Genomic DNA, 21,986 nt, shown 5'->3' with positions numbered 1-21,986 from the left:
AGGAAACCAAACTAAAAACCTAATGAATAACATACTTTGGAACAGGATTAATTTCAAAGATGGCCAGTTAGCAGTTCCAGAAACAGCTATTGCTGAACCCACCGGGAAAGGAAGAAACGCGCTGCCTTTTTGATAAAGGCAAAATAGAAAGAAAACTGAGCACGTTCTTTCTCTCCCTCTCTCTGGCTGAAGTGACAACATTCTACACAATGTATACTATTTGGAAAGAAGAAAGAAAAGTTTTCAAGCACATTTTTGTGACCTTCAGGAATTTATTTTTAATATTTTTTCCCAGAAGTTATGTGATCAAAACATACCACAATAGCCGTAGTATAGCTGTGCCATCACAATGCATAATGTAACTTCAGATTTGTTCTATTTTCTTCAATAAATCTAAGGTGCAATTAACGGTTGAGTGCGCTGAATTTTAATTAAGCAAACCAGGACTCTTTCTACATCCTCTGTATAACTAGTTATGACCCGCTGCATAAATATAAACTTTACATTGCTATTTAACCTGCTATTTACATTACCTTACGAAGTTTTATGTTACATTTCAACTGTTATCATGCTATTTCTTTTAACTTGAGATTTCCTAACAACTAAAAGAAATGTCTGAAAGCAGATCATACTCAATTCCCACCTCAGATTATTTTAAGAAGTGCTCTAAAATAAGGCCTCAAATACTGATTTCAAGGTCTCCTCTCCTGTTACATGGAATATGTTATTCTGAAGAGTAATAACTTAAGTTTTGCTTGTTGGAAGGATGCTACTAGTAAGTGAATATAAAGATTGTAAGCTTTAAAGATTTAACAGATTAATTATAATTACAATCAAGATTAGAGGATCCTGGAAGCCTAACCTACCAAGTGATAACACATCAGATGAAACATAGAAAAATATTACCAGAAAGGGATACAATTATAATCATCCATTTAAGTCTTTTCACACAAATAATAATGCAAAGTTCAATACAAATTCAAAATTAATGGAATATCACATTTTATTTCTGAAGATTCAAAAGATAATTAAAATGAAAACAAGGAAACTGTTTCATTTCCAAAGGGAACAGTTCATTAAATGTTCCAGAAATATCCCTTATTACAAAATGGTTCTCTGTGTGAAGTTTAAAATACTACAAAAAATATGAAGAAAGAATACTAATGCCTAAAACACTTCACTGGAATAAAATCAGATCCTCAAAAAAAAAAAAAAAAAAGTGTCTCATTACTAACTGAAATACTACTAGTAATTACCAGATTCCCTCTGGCTATCAAGAAACCAGGTGTCTTAACTCTGAATTTTGGCTAATGTTGCCTATAAAAATTCCAACGTGTATTTTGTACTTTCAGAACATCTCTACATCTAAGGCAGGTATAAACAAAACTTTCTAGCAAAGTCCCAGAATTCCCAAATCCTCTGAGAGTTAATATAGTTGTTTCTTTACCTCTGTAAATGATGTAAGGCTAAACAAATGATGTGAAAAAAAGCATGCATAGTTAAGACTTTTCCACTCAACCAGCCATTCAACATAACAATAATCATGAGCAGGAATTCTCAATTATCAGATTATATAACCCCAACATTATTCTTGCACTTGTTAAATGATGGAAGAGACAGGAAGAAAATATATTACAGAGTAAGATGGCACAAAAGATCTCCCACAATATTTGTGTCAGGCTATCCTGGATCTTATAAAACCAGCCTCTACAATCTCTTCACATAGTACGTTTTGAAGAATCAAAATAATTTTTTGATTCTTCACGGTAATTTTCAAACCTACTTTGGTTTATTTTCATTTCAGATTCTCTAAACCTTTGACTTTCTCAGAGAACAGATAATGCAGATGTAGGATCAGATAAAATTCACCTGAGATAGCTCCTGGTATTAAAAATTAAACCTAAATTTGGAAATGGTGGTAAACTGTTGGGTTTAACTCTTTAAACATAGCACACCTATTCTCCTTGTTTGCAGACACAAAAGGTATCAAAGCCATACCAGAGACATCCCACAGCATGCAAGAAATCATTCTCATGCACTGCCTAAATAAGACAATACATGGTAACTACAAGAAAATAAATTTTCTTAAAGACCATTCTGCACTTCCTGAATCCATTTGAACATCTCACTAAAACAATAGCTTGTTTGAATTTTAAATAAAATCATCAATTTTACTGGAAAATGTTAACCTACAAACTGCCTAGTTAAAACAGCAACAGATACAAATTTAAATTCCTATCTATAAGGGGAGCTAAAAATATTGCTAGGGATTTTCTTATTAAATTAAAAAATTTAAGCCAGCTTCAGTCAAAATACTGTGAAACCCATAAGACTGAAAAACTGAATAAAAAGATAAATATTTTTCCTCTAGTATTTTCCAGATAAGCAATTTTATTCACAAAAATGTTACATAAAATAAAAGTTATTCTTTGAATAGGCTGCTAATGTTCCTTTGAAAATACCTGAAAAAAATTCTTTTGCTCTAGATCGAAGACTATTCTTTTTATAAACACACACAACTGTTGAAGTAATTCTGATTATACCAAATTAGTGTAATAAAGAATATCACCTCTGGATTAGTAATTGGAAGAGAAATGAAATAATTTGGCCGATACTGTTTTTTCTTTTTCTTCTTTCTGTCACTGCCTTCTTCAATTTCCCTTCCAGTAGTCCTCTTTCTTTTCTTTTTTATAGTTACTTCAGAGGTTGCATGCACTGAAGAGGAAAAAAAAAATTACATTCAGCATACAGACAAATCAAAACAAAGATACACTTAATATCATGCCAACAGGAGCTGGACTTCAGTGAACTGACTGGAGCATGTCTTCCAAGTCATCTGATCTGCCCAAGCTCTGAACTGTCTGATGGGGATCCAACTCCAACCTGAATTAATGCAGTAACACAAGTGGAGTACCATACTTGAACTAACAGCCTACACCTCTAAGCAGGGCTTGTAAGCTGCTAACAGAGACATGCAGCTTTCAAACTGTGTTTCATTTAGCCAGCTCGCACTGCCATGGAATAGGACTGCAAATGTCTCCACTTGAACATGGATGTGACTTCAGAGAAAAAGTGCCAATATAAAGTTTCAAAAATGCCATTCACACTGAATTTTGAAATATAAAACAAGATAATACATAGAATCATTAAAGGAAAAGGTTTTATTAGACTAGGACTGGATAGATAAAGGACCAAATCCAGCCCAGAAGAAAATTTAATCCAAGTCAGATCTACTCTCTACTTCCTCCTTTCCTTGCAAAGACCCCTTCCAACATAGCAAAAGAAAAGTGCATGTCCTCAATTCTTCCTTTGCACCATAAATTATTTTTCTCCCAGCTTATTTCCTCAAGACTTTGCAGACGCTCTTCTATTATGTGGCCTGATACATACCCATAACCTGATCAGGCTGCAGAGACCCGCTGTCCAATTAGAGGTGCACTTCTAGCCCCATACTGGGAACGCGCATATTGGAAGAGAGCTCACAAAAACTATCACTTGAGAAGCTCATATACAGGAATGTGAATTAACACGAGATGTATTTATTCTGTGACTCATTGCTGCAATGGATTGCAAAATGGTAATTTTTCAATATGCTCAAGTATTCCCCGGACTGAGTACTAACAAGAGAGGCTCTGGACTGGATCCTGTTTACAGGGAGACTCTGTTCCATGTGCACAGCCCACTTGTACGTGCCAACAGGCAGGACCAAGAACTGAGTGTGTGATATGTCTATGCTTTCATACTACTTCTGTTTAATATACTTACTAACAAATTCATTTTCAATATCTGTGTCAACAAACGGCATTTCTCCCACTAGTGATTCTACAGAATCAGCAGAACATGGCTCTTTTCTCTGTTGTGTCCTGTTCTTATTCTCTTTAAAGATGTTCTTTTGCTGCACGTTTTCCAGCCCATCTGTAATACATTTAAAATAACACACTGGGTCTTAGTTTTTGATACAAACAGCTAAGAGACATTTTACACAAGCAATATACCAAGTGTACATTTCTCTAATTATCAGCAAATGAATAATGATGTATAACCCCCTTAAGAATGCTGCTCTTCTTCCTTCTGACATATCAGCAAAAATACTTCAACGCTTAATGTGGAATAGGAAAAAAAGGAAGTTCAGCCTTCTATATTTAATAAATTATGGTCTTTAAATGCAATTACATGCAAAAAAAAAGATGATACTCATAAACAAGCACGAAAAAATAAAGTTTTCAGACATCATGTAAAGTTCACTTTAGATAATAGTAATGGCATATGAAATTCAGTGCAAACACTGGCAAATTAATTCCAATGTAAGCACACTGAAAATGAGGCACGAAGGAGCAGGAAAGGAATCCTACCATTCCACATATAACAAAGAGTTCTCAGCTGACTATATCATTCAGGAATGAGATCATTATTCTATTCCTGCATCTCCCACACAGTATAACATGTTATAGACAGCAATCATCTGAACTTCGGGTTCTAAAACCTGATTTTTAGTATTTAAGCTAAAGAAGGAATCAATATAAATCAAAACTCATCTTCCATGTATAAAGATATGCATGAAGTTCTCTCAGAGCAACACCACAATGACAGAATAATCTCCGCTAACAAGTTTTTAAAAATGTCTTTTTCCCCAAGAGTACTAAGCATGAGTCATTTCCTTATGTCTGCTTCATGTTTCTGCATCAGTAAACTCTAATATTTGTGTATTAAGTTATACCTTAAAAAATGAAAAAGCAAAATCTTCTCTAGCAGCAAAAAATGTGCACATAACCCAGCATCCAGCAATATTCTTTTGGGACAACTCCACAATGGGATTACTGTAGTGGAAGAAGCCTTGTGTCAGAATTGCAGTTTATCCCAGGACAGCTCATTACTACAGACAAAGCACTTTCAAAGCTCCTCTTGTGACCAGTGTAGATAGTCCAAATCTGGCCCAAGGGGAAAATTTGGCAGCAAAACTGCGTATTATATTTTTGTGGCATACAAAGCTACACTACATGTATAAAATCGATATTAAAGACCCACTCTGGGCTATTATCACCCCACGGAATGTTTCTTGCATGTATCACTTTATGCTAGGGAAGATAAGTAAAAGAACCACCTGATTAAATGCTAATTCACTCCAGTCTAAAGTAGGGAAGCATAAATCACTCTGTGGTTGTGGTCCCACACCTAACTTTACCCTGGAGGCTATTAAAAAGAAACAAAGTATTTAGATTTGTTGCTTGTTCCCCCTGTGGACACTAAAGAACTATGCACCACAAACATGTTCAAGTAATAATAAAATTATTACTTAACATTTAGATTAATGTAAAGCTCACACAAACCAGACTGTTGCCGCTGATCCACAAGCATACAGAAAACAACAATCCTTCCTTCAAAGAGATCTCAAAGTGAAGGACAAGACAGAAATCCATGAAATCGACAAACAAGTAGATCAGCCTGGGGCAGAAAAGTTATCAACAAGATTCAGAAATGCAGAATCATAGCCAGCTGGGAGCAAAAGGGATTTGTTAAGGTAGCATCATCTGCAAAACAAGGCCTCACGTAAATCTGGGGGGTGTACGTCGCAGATTACAAGTTTCTGTAGCTCACTCTGCTCAAAAAGCAACATACTTGTGCTACTTAGAATTCTGTCTGCTCACAATAGCAGATAGGCATAGGAAAGGCACAGCTAGTGATTAACAATGATGTCCCTTCTCAAATCAATTAGCTGAACTGAACAGGCACTGCTTCTAAATTCTACAGGTTGTGCCTCAAGCGAAAAAACTCCATTCCTCACCTTTTCTGAACTATAATAAATAAAAAAATCAGCAACAAAATTAAAGAAATGTGTTCTAGTCACTAAAACTACTTGAAAACAAAGATTTTCCAAAATTCTTGACATAATGTTGATAATCTGAGACCTAAGTAACAAAACCAGCTTCCATAGGAACTCCTTGACTATCAAGCTGTTATGATAGTCATTAAAGAGGTTTCTTTAATCATATGCTAAATTATATTAGCCTGAATTTTATTATGAACAGGGTATACATCATTCCCATATTTGCATTTAAGTGGCTACTGATCTTAACCACTATTTGTCATCTGTTTCAGCAGAAAAAAAAATCATGATACACCTAGCTCATACAGGAGAGAATACAAAAATAAGGAGCAGTAAAACATAGTTGATTGATCCCAGCCCTCTTCTCTCCATACTTACAGTTTCAAATAGAATAATCTATTATTTGACACCTACACATCAGAGATCATAGCGAGATTAGGAGTCCACGCACTGCTCCCTGTTTAGTATGTTCATGTTAAATGTTTAATATGTTGATGTTCATTTGTTTAATAATAAGTGAATCCTTTAGAGAGAATTTAACTGAAAGCTGCTGTAGAAATTGATAGTATTACTCTCTTGGCATTGTGAACTGAAAAAGCTTTTAAAACAACAACAAACTTTGAAAAAAAAAATAAAAAAAATAAACGGTAGGTTTAGTATTCAACCAGGTCAGGTGTTTACACTGACTGCAATCTCTACTCAACGTCACCGTTTAACGGCTAACGGACATCACCAACGTCGGGTCTCTTCCCCCCCTCACAGCACGACCCACACGCTGCCCGTCGGTAGCGGAGGCGCCGCGGCAGCGGAGGGCGCCCGGCCCAAGCTGAGGCGTCTGCGAGGCAGCGCGCCCGCCTCCCCCGCCGGCTGCGGCCGCAGCCGGCGGGGGAGGCGGGCACGCTGCCTCGCAAGCGCCGGCCTTCTTATCCCTCACTGCGCAAACCCACCCCGCCGCTTTCTCACCGTGCTCCGGGGTCTCGCTGGCTACGGGGGAAGGGTCCCCGCCGCCACCGCCTCCTCCGGCGCCCACCGCCGGCCGCAGCGCCATGAGGCGCGGGAGCGCGGGTACAGCCCGCCGGGCGAGGAGGGCGTAGGCCGCCGCTGACCGCTGCGAGTAAAGCGCGGGGAGAAGCCGTCGCAGCAGCCGCTGCATGCCCGGTTAGGACGAGCAGGGCTGGCTGGCGGGAAACCGCTGCCGAAGGAAAGGGTTCAGGGAAGCCGCCGCCTCCCTCGGGCAAACGACGGCGGCAGCACCGGGCGGAGAGAGAACGGGGCCGTGCGCCCGCGGGACTACAACTCCCAGCGTGCTTTGCGTCGGGCGGCCCGCGCGGGGCATGGCGGGAAGGGGCCTCGAGTCTTGCACGTCGCCGTCCGGCACTTACCTCTACCTTGCTCTCTGTAGTGCCAGTTTTTGGCTGTGCCGTCCAATTCACAGTGAAGGCATTGAGCTAGTGTGCCCTGAAATGTGAGATCCGGTTTGCATGGTGTTGTTTGAACTCAATATTTAACTGAAACGTGGCTTCCAGAGCACTTGTCCTGCAGAAGGGCTGCATCTAACAGGAGTAATTTGGGCTTGAGCCTCCCCAGAATTATCACTTGTAGCTTAGGGGTGCCAGAAGAACTATATAGAACCCAGAGCAATAACTTCATTTAGCTGCTGTCTGGAGGAGACAAGAAGGTCTTGCTCTAAAATCCGTCCTTTATGTGGCCCTCCCGTGCAGTCCCGGGCCCCTCCGGCTGCTGGCACTCAGGCCTCTGCCATGGCCGTACAGTCTCCTCTTGGCCATTGACTTCTGGGCTGTACGGGAGAGGCTGCTTCTCTGAGGCAAGGAACGGGCAACGCTTTTCCCACTTAAATAAAGATTTAGTGCCCCTTGGAAGCCAAATCCTGTTGCTGTGTTCTGTGGGAGAAGCCAGGACAGCTGTCACCTGGTGCTTTTGCAGATCTGTCTGTGCATATAGACCAGATCTGAGGGTGCCGATTGTTTATAGGTATATAAAGATTCCTACTGTCATTTTTAAAGAGAGTAGGGATGGCAAAAGCAAATAGACAAAACAGGATGGCTGTGATAGGGAGGAAGCTGCATGGCTGCTGAATGTTAGAAGCTGAGACACGAGTGAAAAATGAGGCCAGTTTCTGTATTTGGCTCCTCTGTGCCTTTCCTTTCTGGGAGATAAAATCTGTTTCAAAATATTTTACCATTATTTTGACCTATTTTGTGCTGTATTTGCCTTCACTGTCTTTCACACAGTATTTTCATTTGGTCTACATAGTCCTATGGAGACTAAAGGCTGGATGTGTGTGGTGGGTTGACCATGGCTGAGGGCCAGGTGCCCACCAGAGCTGCTCTATCACTCCCCTCCTTCTCTAGACAGGGGAGAAAAGGTGCAACGAAAAGCTTATGGGTCGAGATAAGGACAGGGAGAGATCATTCACTAATTATCGTCACGAGCAAACCAGACCGAACTTAGAGAGGGAATTCGTCTAATTTATTACTAAGCAAAACAGAGTAGAGGAATGAGAAATAAAATCAAATCTTAAAACACCTCTCCCCACCCCTCCCATCTTCCCAGGCTCAACTTCACTCGCGGCTTCAACCTCCGCCCCCCTCAGCGGCACAGGGGGACGGGGAATGGGGGTTACGGTCAGTTCATCACACGGTGTTTCTGCTGCTTCTTCATCCTCAGGGGGAGGACTCCTCTCATCGTTCCCCTGCTCCCTCTCACGGGAGACAGTCCTTCATGAACTTCTCCAATGTGAGTCTCTCCCATGGGCTACAGTCCTTCACAAACTGCTCCAGCGTGGGCCTCTTCCATGGGGTTCAGAGCTTCAGGAGCAAACTACTCCAGCATGGGGTCCCCCACGGGGTCACAAGTCCTGCCAGCAAACCTGCTCTGGCCTGGGCTCCTCTCTCCACAGGGCCACAGGTCCTGCCAGGAGCTTGCTCCAGCATGGGCTTCCCATGGGCCACAGCCTCCTTCAGGTGTCTCCACCTGCTCCGGCGTGGGATCCTCCACGGGCTGCAGGTGGAATCTCTACACCCCCTCATCCTCCCTCCATGGGCTGCAGGGGGACAGCCTGCTTCACCATGGTCTTCACCACGGGCTGCAGGGGAATCTTGCTCCGGCGCCTGGGGCACCTCCTCCCCCTCCTTCTGCACTGACCTTGGTGTCTGCAGAGTTTCTTACATCTTCTCACTCCTCTCTCCGGCTGCAAAAGCTCTAACTGTTTGGGTTTTTTTTTTTTCCTTCTTAAATATGTTATCACAGAGGCGCTGATTGGCTTGGCCTTGGCCAGCGGTGGGTCCATCTTGTAGCCAGCTGGCACTGGCTCTGTCAGACACAGGGGAAGCTTCTAGCAGCTTCTCACAGAAGTCACCCCTGTAGCGCCCCCCGCTACCAAAACCTTGCCACGCAAACACAACACAATGTGATACAGACATCCAAGTTCTGTGGGACCCCAGAGGAGCTTTAGGATGAGGCTGCTGGCAGTGTTTCTTACTATACACATTTCATCTGAATATCAGCTATCAATAGGAGACGAAATACATAAGTGGTCACCTCTTCCTAGCCTGTTAGCATTTGTAAGATACTTCCATAAAAAAATTATTCCATAGAGTTACTGATTAAATACTGGGAGAAAATCTTTTGGTATCAAGTGTCTTTTTCAAAATATGAATTTAAACCCCAGTTTTGGATCTGAAACTGCTCCAAATCAATTCACTAGGTGTTTCGCAGAAATCTCCAGCAAGCAAACTCTAGAAAGAACATTTCTGTTTGTATAGTTGACAAAGGAGTCCAATGCGATGTTTAGATAAATTAGCATTTAATAGTCCTCTGAACAATTGAAAATACAATGCGTTTTTGGTGGAGCTAAAATTGTATCTATCTAACCAATACCCACTAGCCCAGCGCTAATATGTAGAGCTATTCTTTGGATTCATGATGTGCCTGAATACACTATCACCAGGATGAGGGGAAGTGAGAAATTAAAAGCACCGTAGCTGGAGCTGGTAACAGTTACCATGAATTGTCCCTACAAGTCATTAAAGTGGTATTGGAGGGAAATGTTCAATTCACAACTAGAAAGCTGAAGTAGCACATTGTGATTTTTCTGCTTGCCCAAATACTGGACAGGTTTCATAGAGGACACTGACCTGGTGCCTGGCAGAAACTTGTTTTCACTACTGCTCATGTTTGGGCTAAAGCCAGCACTTTATCAATTTTCTGTGGCCTTGCCTTTATTAAAGAGTTTCTGATTAACCTCTCAGTGGTACAGTTGTCCCTTTGAGGAAAAAAAAATCACATAAGGACAGCTGAGTGACGTGAACAGAAAGAGGAAGCACAGTCAGCTCTACAAATGTATTTGCTTACACAACTGCTCTGCCAATGCCTGTTAGCCTCTCACCCACCTTACTGTTTCTTAATCCACCGTCTAATCAAGTTTAGTAAGAGGATTCAGAGGTATGATATTCCCACACCTTTCCTGAAAATTAGTGGTTTGGGAGAAAAGAGAGACTCATTTAGCTCCCAAATGAGGAAAAGAAGAAACAATGCTGTGCATATGTTTTTCCGTGAAACAGTGGCTGGCCGTGAGTACTGGTCAGCTCGTTACATGATAGGTCATGGTACAAATTATCAATACATATTATGTCTTATCTTAGTCAAGCAAGAGATATGGGGGAGCCAGGAGTATTTGGGACATGACTCACTGTGGGAGGTTAGGAAATAAAGGGGCAGGAATGGGATGTGTTACACGGAGGCCTAAATGTCAGAAGGGGACATTGGGATATTGTGTAGGACGTGGGAGGGAGTTGAAGGTATTGTAATGGGAGGGCATGGAGACTATAGGGGAAGCTTGGGTCATTGTGATAAGACGGGAGGACATAACTGATACAAAACAAGGCTTCATTACTGACACTGCTGATACAGCAACTTGTCTTCTGACAAGTGAAGAAGAATAGGCCATCATCTGGTAATAATAAGAGATTTGCTAGAGAAACAGAGAGAAGTGTGAGAACTCCAGATAACGGAAAACAGGAGGTAGAGGAGTGCCTGGGATAAAGTAATATAATGCAAAGATGAAAAAGCAAATAGGCTACCATGTCTGCAATAGCTGGTATAAAAGGAAGAAGCGCATAAAGATGCTATCAGTTGTACTTAATGAATAGAAACTACATTTGATTGACATCTAACATGAATATGAAGATTAAAAGCATTACAGTAAATGGATATTTTCATGATCTGTTGATCACAAACGTTCATTTACATTGTAGGAGGAGGGAACAGAACAGTGGGAATCAGCTGAAAAATTAACTGATTACCTAGAGCAGCAATTCTTCACTTGCTACCCTCTGCTTAGCTACCTGTTATGAGGGACGCTGGCTAAAGATCGGCCTAGACATTCAAGTGCTACTGATGTCAAGGTATTGTTTCAGACACTTCCAGGTTCCTCCAGGCTTTTATGCTGATAGCACTCTTTCTGAGGAATGACGACTGTTGGGTAGAGAGAGGATTCACCTAACAAAACGGGGCATGAATGTCTTTGCTAACAGGCTTGCCAGCCTCCTAAGGAGGGCTTTAAACTAGGTCACTGAAGGATAGAGAAGGACTCCCATCAGACCTAAGCTGGAAGAGAATTGGAAGAGCTAGAAGAGATGTGCTGGCAGAGAGATAGTGGTAGATAATGGGAAAGCAGATGCAGGATAGCATGATGGCAGAGGCTGTCCCTCTCTGCCTGAGAAAGCAGCGTGCATGGGTGGCCATCCTATGTTCCTGAACACAGGCTAGCATTTAGGGGAACCTCAACAGGCTGGAGAAGAGGCACAATAGGTGCTTGCTTCATGAAGTTCACAAAGACAAATGTACAATCATGCATCTAGGACAGATGGGTTTTGGCAAAAGCGTCTGGATGCACATCTACACTAACTTACAGTCCATTACATTTTTTATTAACTAGGACTCTGCACTGGGCATTATTATTAGGGTGTAATCTCTAGCTTGAAATTCTATAGCCCTTGCTTCCTGAAAAAACCCAATTATTAGAGTTATTTCCTTTACCTATTTGCCCTGCAAATTGTATCTCATTGGCTAGTTTTAATATTTCCTCTTAAATACTTGAAGCAGCAGGGGTAGAATATACTTTCCAAATTTGTTTTTTCTTTCACTTGTCAGCACAGAAAATCCACCAGAAGTCATCTGGGTAAATCCTCATTTTGCACCAGAGTTACATCATCCTTCTATTGCCAACAAAACCAGTCTTCCATATGTTGTTCCACCATCAGATTAAAAGAAGCTATTAATTTCTTTACCTTTGTCTCAGAAACACAAATTCCATCAAACAATGTGATATACATAATTTCAGTTTCCAAAATATAGGGCAACTAGAATACAAATAATATTATGGAATACTTCTACTATTCCATATTTTGAGACATGAGTAGATGGCTTTCTTTTTACTAAATATTGATACACACACACAAACAAAACTATAAAATAGAAAATAACTGTAAGTGATTTTGATGGCTATAATGTTTTTTCTCTTATTCTTGATACATATAATTTGGATTTAAGCAAAAAATTGCATGTTCTGGAGATCATTAAGAATGGCAGCCTGCAGAGTGAAGACACTATATAATTTGATAGGAAACCTTCACATATCTGCAACATAAGACATTGTACCTTGAAATAAAAGTACATTTCTCCTTTAGAGACTTTACTAACCCCGCTGGACTTTTTAGCTCCAGAGGTCAAGTTAAGTTTGATCTGAAATCTCCAGCTTCCTGGAGCTACTCTTATTTTCTGTCTGAAATACAGATTAAAAAAAAAAAAAAAGTATATGCAGGCGAAAAGTGGAGGGAAAGTGTTTTATTTAAGAAGAAGACACTGCCTGCAATTAAAAATCAGTTTGATTTTGAATGCAGTGAATATTGCCAACTACATGCGGAAGTCATACAGCTGAGACACTAGATCTTGCATTCCTTGAGCAAAAGACTCCCTTTACTTGGGAGTCTTAGGCAAGTAAAGAATGCAGTTCTGAATCCAAAATTCGTATTATTCCAGATGTGGGTGGGGGAAATACGTATTAACTGACTAAACTGAAAAAATCTTGATTCTCAGCTGTCTATCTGTTGTGTTTCTTGCTCTCCTCTCCCTCTTGCTCCTCCATCTGTCTCTTCCTTCAGCCACAAGCTTCTTTTAGCTCTGGTTTCCTTACCTGCCCAAGCTCCAGATATTGCACAAACATGCTATGTGTTTGTCACCGCTGTGCAGGCTCTGTGTGTTGCCTTGCATCTTTTTTTCTTTTATCTATGGACTTTTTGTAAACTTGGGATATCTGAGGAATAGGGGCAGTATCTTTCTTGCACTTTTGCAGAGCACAAAGTCCAATTAAAAAACCCCAAACAAATCTAAGTGTCTTATTGCCAGAACAGACCAGGCAACCTGGTCTAGTGGACGGTGCCCCTGCCTATGGCAGGCAGGGTTGGAACGAGATGGTCTTTAAAGTCCCTTCCAACCCAAACCATTCTACAGTTCTATCATTCTGTAACACAGTACAGTCCTTCCTGAAGTTCAGATCATCACTCTTACCTCCGCACACATTTCTGGTGCGTGCCTGCCTTTTTTCCTAAGAGCAGCAGAGCCATTAGTTCACAAGCACTACCAGAGTTTCAGCCAGTTGCTCACTTTTAGCCTCAGATGTGAATGTACCTGCCCTGGGACTCTTCACCAGTCAATAAAGGCAGAGGCTTCTCCAGAGGGAAATTGTAATTCACCTAATAAGTAAGAGTTGTTCTAGAGATGCTCGTCTCTCTCCATGGGCCATGGAGAAGGCCAGAAAAACTCGGCTTGTGTCCTGCTTAGGCACGTCAGATAGAAGGCTCAGGTTGGGTGAAATGGATCAAGGCCTGAATTTTGTGATTGCCTGGTTCAGAATTAGGAAAAAACCTTTATGCTCTGGCCCAATATTTCAAGCTCTGGCCAAGCCTCTTGGAGCCCAGACAATTAAACTTAACATCTACTCTCTAATTGGAAACACTTGTGTCAAAACAGCATTTCTCAAATATTATACTAACCCTCGTCCAGTTGGAAGAACCTGATGATGGCAATGGCTAATGCTGCAAAGCTCAAGTGCTCAGAAAAATTCTCGCAGCGTAGGTTTTGGGACTCTGCCAAGTTAGAGCCTACCTAGGAAGAAATAATTAAGCGGTGTTGTTTTATGTTTCACATGAATTTTGAAATTGATTTACCCCTGGTGTTGCTGGGCCTGACTGCACAAAAAATCCCACCCACTGCTTTCAGATCAGCAGTCTCCTTCTCTTAAGATGTCTGTTTATATTTAACCAGAAGTATAAAACAAAAAAACAGTGATGTTCAAAATACCCGTTCTACAAGCTATTCAGGGAAACAGTAACTTATTGTTTGAAGGAAAAAAGGGTCCCTGATCTAAACAGGAATGAGAGATCTCGGTTCTATCATTGTTTTAGCTGCCTCTCACACCTGGAGCAATGTGATCTGGCATCCAGTTTCTGTCACTGAAATCTCTTACAGTTATTGGATCAGTCTGTATGTATTGCTCTGAGGGTATTCGCTATCTCTTTGCTGATGGTGGAGTTTCCTGATCCTCTTCTTGAGGCTCAAGATCTTAATATATCAAGTCACAAGGGCGAACCAATTTAAAGCTCCCTTATTTACAGTCTTTATTCTAATTCTAATTATTATGTCTAATATTATGACAAAGCACAAAAAAGGAAACAAATACAATTAAACAAAAACACCTAAACACATTCTGCCTAATGAGAAAGAGACAGGTTTTAATTCACCAGCTTAGCACATTGCTAGGTCTTTAATAGTCGATCTCGTGTAGTTCTTATTCAGTCCTGCAGGCTTTTGCTGAGACACTTTTAATTCACATTCACTCATACAGTAGCACTAAATATGCTGCAATAACTGAAAGGGAGGAAACCACTTACATTTCCATTGGTATATCTGACTTTCAGTCCAGGTTAGAACAGTGTTTTCAGCACCCCTACTGAAAGGACCAGCTTTGGGTCATTTTGTCAGGCACCCAGTCTGTCTCTGTAAGCCAGCATGTGTCCATTACCATGTATCTGTGAAAGTGGACTAACAGCTGTTTAATGCAGTTAGCATAAAGTGAGGAGAGGGTGGAGAAAAGCATCTCCCCAGGGCTCCAGAAGAACTGTCTGATCACAACAGCTATTTGGTCTTACCACAAGAACTTGTACCTATGGAGAGAAAAAAAGTCTTATTTTTAATCAGTTTCTGGGTGATTTTCATTTTAAGAGCAGAATTTGCCAGACTCACTTCTATGTAAGAAGAACAATGTACAGATTAAAAGTCATGAAAGTTGGCTTACACATGTTTTGAAACACTGAAAGGAAGGAGCTCAGGTATATGTTAAACTGCACTCTGTCTAGCACACTACTTTTGGTGCGCAGTCAGAGAATCAATGAATTTTTTGGACACATAATTCATACTCAGTTCAAAATACTGTAGTATCAGATATACTCACATTCACTTTTGACCAAATGGTATGATAACTTCCCATGTAACATAGCACTGTGACATGACTGCTGTCTTTCTAATTTGCACTTGTTCCTAAAAACTTCATAATCATTATTTTGAGCAAAACAGATATAAGCATCAAAATTGCAAATAATGGGCAAATTGAAAATAGCAGACAAATAGTACTATGGGACATGTAGTTGCCTTTCTGCTGTGTCTTGGCACAACAGTATCTACAATCCTGAGAATAGCCTTCCTCACAGCATAGTTGGCTGAGACAGGTAAGCTGCATAGAGACTTTCAAAAAGGGTGAAATCATACCCAGAAAAAGGTTGTTTTATGCCTTTGGGCATGTCATTCAGTAAGACGGATCATGTTTTCCTGCAGTGGTGTAATATGGCCAGGACCTGTTCCCTTAACTGAAGAGGAGCGGGACCAGAAGAACAAGGGAGGAAGAAAGCAAACTGAATTGCCAAAGGAAATGTTGAGTTGCACTTTTGTCAAATCTATGTGTGGATCTACAGCAGACGTTACCCATTATGTACTGTATTTGGAGGGCTCCAGAGACTCATGGGAAGTACCACTAGTGGCAACCTAAGGGGCCTTTGCCCCTTTGATAGTAAGTCTGTATGTACTTGCTTTTCTAGATGTTACATGTCTTACCCATTCAGCTCCAGGCTCAGTCAATATGCTGTTTACATTTGTTGTCTAAGTTTTTATAAAACTGCATGTTCTACAGTCCGGTTTCTGCCTTACAACTGAAACTGTTTTCAGCCAAGTCTCAAATGACCCCAGTCCCAGAAACAGGACTCCATCATTACTCTGAGTGGCTAATTGACATCTTTCAAATCACATGGTCGGATTTCTCTCACTGAAATCTTGTCTCACTTGCTTTTCTATGACAATATTGACTCATGATTCTCCCATTTTTCAGCATTGCCTTTGGAGGATTTGTCCTACTCCTTCACCCCTTTCTGTATACCCTTCACTTCTTACCCTCTTTCATCTAAAGCACATGTTGCCATCTTCATCAAAATCACTCCCACATCTTCCTCTTCTTCATATGTGTTTCCTTCTTTTCCAATTAAGATCTCAGCCTGTCTTTGACTGTCAGTCTGCCTGTGGATGTCTGGTTTTCAGCCCACATGCAACATCATTAAACACATTTTGTCCTCTCTCTCCATACTCCTTCAGTCACCAGGGGCCACAGCTTCCTGCCTATCAGTTAGTACCTATAACATAGACATTGCATTTGTCTCAAACATCTCAAAGCTCTTCTCTCAATCTGTTGTAAGATGTGTTATGCAGAAGTTAACTTTTTATCTAAGATAGAGTCTTGTCAAGGTATCCTATAACACATACTATTGAAATTCTTCTCCAGATCTTCACCTTATGTCTCAAGTACTGAAACATCCTTTTTTGTGGCCTTGACAAATACAATTTAATTCTCCTATGCAGTAATTTAGAAAGTCTTTGAAAAGGTAATTTTTCTAGAATTTTAAGTTTGACAATGTCACCTATCTTTAAATTCCTCCACAGCTTCTGTATTTTAGCAAATAACTTAGGTGTCATGACTTTCATTCTTTATGGTTGATGCCTGCCTTAATTATCTTTTGTTTAATATTGAGAAGGTTGATTTCTTCTTCTGAAAGGATTGTAACTTAATTTCTAAACAGGAGCTATCAGTTGTGCCTGCATAGCTCAAGAGGAATACAGTCCAGATTGTAACAACCAGTCGTGGGTACTGGAAGCTGCACGGCTGCATTACCATGGCTGTACATCTGGATGAATACATTGTGCCTCTCAGCTGGGTTAACAGCCCAAAGAAAATACTGCACTAATGAATTTGTTCTGCTTCCAGTGCCATGTTAATTCATTCAGAAGCAGCTCAAATATCTGTGCACATCATTACACTAGTACTGTGCAGACATATAATCCATGTTTCTTCCAATGCTCCCTCTTCTGTTCGGGAACTTTGCTGTTAGCACCAGCAAAACTACTTTGTTGTTCTCCTTTAAACTGTTATTTGCTATGATATTGCCAGAAGAAAATCCCAAACAACAACGGCAATAATCCTTACAACTGCTGAGCTAGTAATGCACTAACACTATCTTCTAAGCTGTTTAACGCTTCTCCTGTGGCTCCCTTGTATATATCCCAGTCTATCTTAGATGGAGCTTGTCTGCTTTAAAACTGAAAAAAAAAAACCCAACCACAAAAATCTGTCTAAAACTGGACAACAAAACTTCTTGTTTGTGTGATAAGTACCATCAGTTCAAGCCTTGACAAAAGAGCTGATATCCCTTTGTAAACCTTTATTCTAAAATCTCATTTTAAATTACTAGTATATCACTTTAAAAAGAACTCATAAGAATTCCATTAAGTCATATGTCATAATAGATGCATCTTCCTGCAAATAGCTACTCCTGAATCTTTTAAAGTATTACTACTGGAAAAGTTTACTTTCCTCCAAGTATATTTCCTAATGTTGATTTCTGAGAGATTCATCATATCTTATACTGTTGAAAATTATCCAGTTTAATTACATGAGATGACATCTATGTTTGTTAGTGGAAATCCAGGATGTAAATCTGCAATAAAATCTGTACCAGAAGGAATTATCTAAGGAATGATAAAGTCCTTTATATTTTATTTAAATCTGCTTTTTTGAAAGTGGCATTTGTATAATCTTGCCCCGATTTCCACCATCAAGAAGGAAATGTGTATATTGCCTCTCTACAACGAGGACACTAGCATACTTAATTAGTCCTTTGCAGGCAAAAGGGGTATATGCTTACTGTGATTTTGCTGGACACAGACTTTTTTGTGTGTGATTCTCCTCTTGGTAGCAAAGGGTGGGTAAAACCCCCTGCTTCTTGCTGAACGATTACTATGAGACTACTAACACACTGAAAGGAGATGGTAGCTTTTGGAATACCAGGGCAATTTCTGCCAAAAATACTGTCCCCTTAGGATCAGAAAACAACGCTGTTGCTGTTGTGTTCCTGCTTTCAGCCATAGACTGTATGTGCCCAACAATGAGTAAAAGTTGAGCAAATACATTTAACTGAGTTTCCTTATTACAGCTTCTTAACTATATTGAAATATCTGGCTATAAACCAGAAGATAAAATATCTACATAAGTTGTTTGAAAAATGTATTTAATGTATTTTTCCTTACCAAAAACTGTCTAGTGCTAGTTTTTACATGCCGTGTTACTGAATGTTCACTCTGAGGGTTGCTGTACTCTCCTTGCTCAGGGAAAAGGAATTTTTGCCAGAATTAGGACTTCGTGAGCGGGTCCTGTACATTAGGAACCAGCACATGGAAGGTCATTAGGAACTGGCTGAACACTGCACAGAGGCTGACAATTCTCTCTCCTTATATATCCTGCTGGCACCTGATTTTTTTCTTACGTATCTGAAAATCCGATTTTTAATACTGCCAAACTGTTTAAATTTCTGTTGTTCATATCTCTGTCTGCACTGTTAATGCCAATTTTACAGAAAACAGGTCACAATCAGTATTAATTGGCACTGGCTTAAAAAGAAATTGGACCAGTAAAGTTTAGATGCTTGCATAAAATATTTGCCTAAACTATGACTGTAAATGTAGGCACAGGAGAATTAAAAGTTTTTTGTATCCTAACTAAATTCTGAAAAGATCAGGACAGTTAAGTCTGGAGCAATAGTAATTTTATCTTTTGTTCCTTTAATAATTCTTTTTCCATAGTTCTGATTGGAATTTGTAATGGCAGGGGAGATTCTACCCACAGATAATGTCTCACAGGTTTTACTAGTACCCTAGCACAGAGTCACAACTATTGGAGTTTATTCAGTGCCAAGATGTTGAATTCATGGGATACTTTACTCCTGATGTTGCTAGGGCCTGGATTCTTGCCCTTGCACTGTGGCTGCACAAGATGAAATTCTATCCGCTCTGCAGTAAAAGACAAACTTTCTAGTATCTTCAGTCAGGACAGAATTTCACACTTCAGGGGTAACTGAAAATTAATTCCGCTTTGGTAGCAGAACCAGTTTAAGACTCATCTCCTAGCTCCCTTCCCCACTGCAGCTGGGCACATTTGCCCCTGCACTGCTGAAAGTGGAAGAAATGAGAATAAGAACGTTGGAAAAATTTGAATTAACAATACCTTAAAAAATTTAATTTGTTTTTTAGTCCTGGTCATTTCAGTGAGCCACCTTACCCAAGGGTCCACAAACTGCTCTGTTCACACAACTGATGCAGACACAAAGCACAATGCAGATTTGATCAGATCGGGATCAGTAGAACAGAGCCCATCAGCTTGATTTGGCTTCAGCTGGCTTTGCTGCCAAAAGCAATGCTATACGGATCCGCAGCCTTCATCTGTGAAGTAGCTCGTACACAATGGGAAAAGATGCCGTGTTTGTTTCATGATAGATGGAGAAGAGAGAAGCTGAAGTTTTGGGTAAGAGGATGGTGCTTGTTGGGTTTTTACTTACTACCTTCCTTGGCTATCATGGCCAACATAACCAATGATCAGAGAACTGTGGTCAAAAGTACAGAGAATATAAAGTACAAAAAAGCATATTGGAAGTGATTTGACAGCCTAGTTTCCTAAGGCGCCTGTGACTGCTGTCAGCCATTGCCCTTTAGCTTTTGAAGTCAGTGACCAATTTCAGCCATATGTGCAAGAGGATAGCGATCTTAAAGACAATTAATGTCTTACAAGCTTTGTAAAAAAAACCCCACAGTTGCGTAGAGGAGGAAGGAAAATAATTTTTTGGCAGAGGGAAAGGTAGGCTCGGCTCCATTACTGTCCTTTCTCCAGGTTAGCTGCAAGCCACGCTCTCTCTTCCGTAGGGCAGGTGCCACAGAAGACAGAGGAGGACCTGAGATTGCTGCAGTGGGGAAGGAGTTTTCAGGACCAAAAGACACAGATCTTTACCAAGCCAGACTCTGTTAGTTGTGCTGATCAGCAAAACATTTGTTGTTTCCTCATTAACGGCTACTGAACTTTTCTGACATGAGCACAGTTGAAAGCCCACTAGATCAGGATTCTCTGGCAAGGCAAAGAAACTGATTTTCATTATGAGGTAAAAATAAAGCCATTAAAAAAAGAAGTAAAGAAATAACTTCCTAAACAGCTTGAAGGAAACAGGAGAAAAGACCTCCCTTTTTTCTGCTTCTCTCTTTACCGGATACAGGGCTCCCAGTTCCCTGGAGCATAACACCTATGAATGAGTGGAATCTGATTGCCCATTTTTAATTACCGCCTTTATCTGCACTTCTACAAAACAAACAAATTAAAAAGCCTAAAGCTGGGCTTGTGCAGGGAAAACCTAGGTGTTCATAGGACTGAATTCACCACACTTCTCCCCCTCACTGCACTGTTTCTCTTTTCTTGATTCTGACTTTTGAATCTGCCCTGATGCCCTCATCTGACACAGCAACTACATCAGGGAGAGAGAAAACAGGATAGGCTTTCACTTTTGTCTGGCAGCACAAGCTTGCATTCTGTGCTTCGGAGGTTTTCAGAGGCTCTTTATTCCATGTAATGTTCCTGGAGTGGAGAAGCGTATCTTTTGTTCTTCCCTATAAAGGGATATTTTTATACACAAAGATATACAGTACACTGAATTACAAGAGTTTTTATGTATTGGATTGTGAGGCTTTAACACAGAAATTTCTGATGATTCTTTAATTCTGCCTTATCCAAAGATTTAACTTCAAAACCTTTAAAGCATAGATGAATCAAAGCCTCAGAATCCATCCAACACATCAACTAATTGTAGTGACATCAAAACCAGAATGAGACTCTTAATTTAAACAGATTTCACTCCTAGCATGCTAAACATGCAGCCCGTGTGTATGTGCTAAGCTGTATTATCTCAGTGTACATATGTATGGCTTTATATACTTGCAAGTAATTAAAGGGAGGAAGATGTATGTCTTCTCTGCAAATAGAAATAATTCTTTTATGTTTAAGCGTATCTCTTGTTGTTTTAAACATAGCTTCCACATTTTTGCTGCGAAACACTGTATGTCCAAAGTGTCGAAGCCTGTATAGGTCTTCACATTCCTCTAATATTGTTTCCATATTAGGTAGCCAGATGGTGGAGAGCGATAATACTCTGTACTAATCACTTAGGAAGTCTACAGAGTGGTGCTTTGAGATTTAGACCCACAGCTACTGCCATCACTCTTTTGATAGGAAGCCGCAAATACTATTCCAACCAATTGAATGTTTTTAAATATATCAACACTGAACAAATTATCTAAACAGGAAGAAGACTGATAAATACCATTCAGTGCTAATGAACAGAGGGTTTTGTCCAAAGGAAATAATTGCTTTTATAATGATCAGAGAACAACATGACATTATGCAGTACTATTTATACACATCTGAAAAAATATTTTTGACTCTTTATAGCCATCACAAATAGGTGAGAGATATGCGTTGCTGTTACTTTACAAAGAAAAAAAAAAAAAGCCCAAGAATAATTATCTCAATGAGTTCCTTAGTGCCTGATTTTTAATTCCATACCGATCTTCTGTTCTGCCAATTTTAAGTTCTTCTCATTCCGACAGATTAGTCAGCAGAAACCTTTTTTCTATAGCAATATCCATTTATATTTACACTTGGACTCAATGA

At 40.1% G+C, this 21,986-nt stretch overlaps 1 protein-coding gene across 7 annotated transcripts in view; it reads right to left on the bottom strand.

Moving 5' to 3' along the window:
• The window catches only part of AKAP7 (A-kinase anchoring protein 7), a 95,812-nt gene extending 88,697 nt beyond the window's left edge, over positions 1–7,115 (bottom strand). For all 7 annotated transcript variants that reach the window (XR_012834535.1, XR_012834534.1, XR_012834533.1 and 4 more), the window contains exons 1-3: positions 6,788–7,115; positions 3,766–3,915; positions 2,570–2,715 (exon numbers count right to left, since the gene is read on the bottom strand). Coding sequence is in view for 4 of the 7 variants with exons in the window: in XM_075748094.1 (XP_075604209.1) it covers positions 2,570–2,715; positions 3,766–3,915; positions 6,788–6,977 (486 nt within the window). In the remaining 3 variants the exon portion in view is untranslated. The remainder of the gene's footprint in view (positions 1–2,569; positions 2,716–3,765; positions 3,916–6,787) is intronic.
• Between the last annotated feature and the right edge of the window lie 14,871 nt (positions 7,116–21,986).

This window comes from Balearica regulorum, chromosome 3 (genome assembly GCF_011004875.1).
Source record: "Balearica regulorum gibbericeps isolate bBalReg1 chromosome 3, bBalReg1.pri, whole genome shotgun sequence".
NCBI lineage: Eukaryota > Metazoa > Chordata > Aves > Gruiformes > Gruidae > Balearica > Balearica regulorum.
Note: the sequence above shows the minus strand (reverse complement) of the source record. Positions and strands in the feature narration are given on the sequence as shown.